This window comes from Tenrec ecaudatus, chromosome 1 (assembly GCF_050624435.1).
Source record: "Tenrec ecaudatus isolate mTenEca1 chromosome 1, mTenEca1.hap1, whole genome shotgun sequence".
NCBI classification, from domain to species: Eukaryota; Metazoa; Chordata; class Mammalia; order Afrosoricida; family Tenrecidae; genus Tenrec; species Tenrec ecaudatus.
In genome coordinates, this window is record NC_134530.1 from 18705302 (window position 1) to 18709717 (window position 4416).

At 38.1% G+C, this 4416-nt stretch overlaps 1 protein-coding gene across 1 annotated transcript; it reads left to right on the top strand.

Annotated features, from left to right (window-relative positions):
• Window positions 1-3474: 3474 nt before the first annotated feature.
• LOC142431986 (olfactory receptor 7A5-like) lies at window positions 3475-4416 on the top strand (the record flags this gene model as incomplete). The annotated part of the gene is made up of 1 exon (XM_075537025.1): window positions 3475-4416. A coding segment is annotated over one exon (942 nt), but the record flags the coding sequence as incomplete, so codon positions are not given.

Genomic DNA, 4416 nt, shown 5'->3' on the forward strand with positions numbered 1-4416 from the left:
ATAAACGTGGTCATCCTTAACGGTTTCTTGAGCTAAAGGAGAAATTGTTTAAGTTTTAAACATTGAGCATGGTCCCTATTTGCAAGTTTTAATAGATTTTTGTGTGTGAATTTAAGGTAGTTTGTGGAAAAAATAAAAACACAAATAATTATTTTAATTTTTACCAAATGCTTCAGTTGATATGATATGATCATTTTTATGCAGCTAATGTAAGACATTACATAATCTGATTTTCAACACCAGAACGAGTCTTTAATTCCCAAAAAACTCCTAGTAGTTGCAGTGTACAATTATTTTCATAAGGGATTTTATTTGATTTGCTAGAATTTTTCTGGGGGTATTTGCATTTCTGCTCATGAGTGATGTTGATCTGCAATCTTGCTACAATTTCTATATCTGGTTTTGGTGTGACACTAATGCTAACTCCACAGAATGAATTAGGAAATGTTCCCTATGCTTATATTTTGGAAGAGATTGTATAGACTTAATTTCATTACTTTGTTAAAAATTGATAGAATCCATTAGTATTTCTCTAACATGTTAAACAATGATTTTCCTTATACCAAAAATATCTCCCAAGCACATGGAATTTTGAGAAAAAATAATTGAAATCATTCTTTGAATTGTCTTCTACTTTTTCCTATGGATATTTTCATCATTTACTGATTTTTGAATAGTATATTTGTGATTGTACAGGCACCCTTTTATGTCTTAAAGTTTCAAATATTTGTCTAATTATATTACTGTTCTGGGTGATGTGGGATTTAGAAGTAGGGATTGTGAGGCTGCTGTCTTCTTTACTGTGATTCTTTCATATCTTTTAATAATCTCCTGTCTCCTCTTTTTGTCTACAGCATTTTTCCTCTCAGTAGACTAGCTTTCTTTCTTTCCCTATTACATGGTAGAATATAAATACATAGGATCTCTGTGACAGGGCCGGCTGGTTATTGATATTCCCACATCCATGACTATCTCCTCAGAATCCCTGAATTATGCAATTCAGTTCTCAGAGGAGGGAAAAACGATTGGCTCCTTTGTAGAGTGCTTTCCCTGTTGGATCAGTTCAGCCTCGTGTGCGTAATGCAACATTATTGTTCAAAGTGGAGGGTGTAGGAGAAGATATGACTGAACTAGACAACTATTGACCAAATATCTTGAGCAAACATCTTAAGCTGTCTCTGATAATCAGAACATGCAAATGTTGTGCCAAACAGGAGAGAGTGTCCTTTTTATGGAAAGCCGCATTGTGTATCATTTAGGTACCGTTTGTTAGTACATACAAATAACATAATGTAGTTAGTTACCATCAAGTCAGTTCCAGCTCCTGGCAGATGCGTGCTTGCAGAGCAGAACTGCTCTCTAAGGTTTCAGGGCGGGGGCATTTAGGAAGCTAGCTAGTCTTTTCTCTGAGGCTCTTCTGATGTGGCTGCAACTGGCAACCTTTCTGGTACCAATCAAGTGCTTCACCGTTTGTCCCAGCAGGACTCAGAATGATATAATTAACAACGTAATACCAAGTAATCTTAATGCAGTAACATCCACTGTATTGTGACGTGGTGTGATACAATATTACATCTAAGAATACTCAGTGAACTCTGAGCCGCCATGTCATGGTGTCTTCTGTGGCATCATGATCATCAGATCCCTTGTTTTTCTCTACTCCTAACTGTACACTGAATCCAGCTTCCTGTTTTACTCACTCATTCCGTCCTCCTTGTTATTGTCACAACATGTGAGCAATATTCTTGTACCGAGGACTTTGCACTACTTATAACTTTGTCTAAATGTTTTCACACTTTTTGTTTGAATAGCATCATAAATGCCTTCTGATTTTCTATTCAAAGCCTCCTTATTAAAGATGACTGTACAATGAAGCGGAGCCCTGGTGCAGTAGTGCTCATGGGTAGGTCTGAGACCTGCATGGTTGGCAGCTCAAAACCACCAGCAGCTCCATGGGAGTAAGATAAGGCTTTCTATTCCCTTAAACAGTTTGTTTCAGAAACTTGTTATGAATCAGCATTGATTCAAAGCAGTGGGTTTTGTTCAGTAACGAAGCATTTCCATTCCACGGTACAGCCTTTTGTTGTGACTCCTAGCTACATGAATACGACAATAGGAAAGTCCGCCCAATCCTGCACCATGGTCACAATTGTTGTGTTCGAGGACATATTTTTTCAGCCACTGTATCCATCCATCTCATCGAGGGTCTTCAACTTTTGTTGCTACTGCTCTATACTTTATTTCATAAAAGCAATAATTATAAATCATCTACTTATTATTAATAGCCTACCGGTTCCCTATTGGCACATTGGTTACTTTTTGGGATGCTGATAGCAAGGTCAAAACCACCAGCCTCTGTTCAGAAGAAAGACTCTGTTTCTAGTTATGTAAAGAGGTACAGTCTTGGAAACCCACAGAGGCAGTTGTACCTTACCCCATAGGGTCAATATGAGTTCGAATCACCTTGGTGTGAAAGTGAGAGCAAGGGAATCATCCTTCACCTTCAATACATATATGTCTTAGAATAACGTTTGATGGCAGAGATATATACCTTTATATGATTTAGATAAAGGTTTGTACAACAGACATAGTTAGGCATTCAGGAATTCATAAATATTCTGATTCAACTTATCTCTTACAATCCCACTTCTTCCCTATTTTTCCTGTGTCCACTCCTTCTTTCCTATATCTCTGAATTTTGTACTTGAGGAATTGCTGTACTCTTGATCTTATATAGTTAATTATTATAATTGGATGTGGGTTCAGTTTTAGACTGGGAGGATAAGGGCTACATAGCCTTTCACCAGTCTCTCTTGGCCAATAAACCTGGTGTCTTGTATGATTTTGAGTTTGATTCCACATTCTCCCCTCCTCACCCACCCAATTTATCTAGGACCTCCTAATGTGAACCTTTTCAGAGCAGGTGGTATTTATAGACCAGCACCATTTAGTTCTTCACATCCAGAGTGCAGAGACTGATGTTTATAAGCTCCATCAGTCTCTCAGCCTCATTCTTTTCATGTGTCTTTCAATTTTCATCTTTCTTCCAGATGAGGAGACGTCACTAGGCACAACTTAGTTGGCTTCTCATTATCTTTGAAATACTACAATTACTACTCATTAAATAAGGGCGCTGGTTTAAAATTGTTATTGCTATTTACAGTGACTACAAGAATATTTGGTGTACAAAATTAGTCAAACATATTTGTTGAATAAACAAAACAATGTTTCATGGAAGTTGTACAATTTATATTGCTTTTTTTTTTTAAAAAAAGATGTGATTCAAAGAAAAGGAGGCTAGTCGGTTGAGCTATCAAAAAATTTAGCATTCGGGATTTATGACATTCTCAACTTAAGAGTATATATCTAGAGATTATATTGGAATTGATTTGCATGCTAAAATAGAATTTACAGTGTATCTGTTAAACAAATGTTAACCTCTTATAGCTAAGTTATCATTGATGTTTTCTGTTTTCCAGTAGTTTGTTCAGCTACATGGAACCAAGAAACCACACACATTTTCAAAAATTCATCCTTTTGGGACTCTCAGAAGAGGCAGAGCTGCAGCCCCTCCTCTTTGGAATGTTCTTTTCCATGTACCTGGTCACCTTCACTGGGAACCTGCTCATCATCCTGGCCATCATCAAGGACAGCCACCTCCACACACCCATGTACTTCTTCCTCTCCAACCTGTCCTTTGTAGACATCTGTTTAACTTCCACTATTGTCCCGAAGATGCTGCTGAACATCCAGATGCAGAACAGAGTTATTGCTTATGACCACTGCATCACCCAGATGTATTTTTTCATGGTTTTTGGAGTATTAGATCATTTCCTGTTGACAGTGATGGCCTATGACCGGTTTGTGGCCATCTGTCATCCACTGCGCTACATGGTCATCATGAACCCAAGATCTTGTGGCCTCCTGCTTCTGGCCTCCTGGTTATTGAGTGTACTGGATGCTCTATTACATGGGTTAATGGTTTTACGACTGTCATTTTGTACAGAGTTGGAAATCTCCCATTTTTTCTGTGAAATTAATCAGGTAGTCCAACTTGCTTGCTCTGACACATTCCTCAATACTTTAGTAATTTATTTTGCAGCTGGGTTTCTGGGTGTTATTCCACTCACTGGGATCCTTTTCTCTTATATGAAGATTTTGTCCTCTATTTTGAAAATTTCATCAGCTGGGGGAAAATACAAAGCCTTTTCCACTTGTGGGTCCCACCTCTCTGTGGTTTCCTTGTTCTATGGTACCGTTCTTGGTGTTTATCTCAGTTCTGCTGCTACTCAAAATTCCAGGTCGAGTGCAATCGCCTCAGTGATGTACACTGTAGCCACACCCATGATGAACCCCTTTATCTACACTCTTAGAAACAAGGACATAAAGCAGGCCCTAGAGAAACTTTGCAGTTGA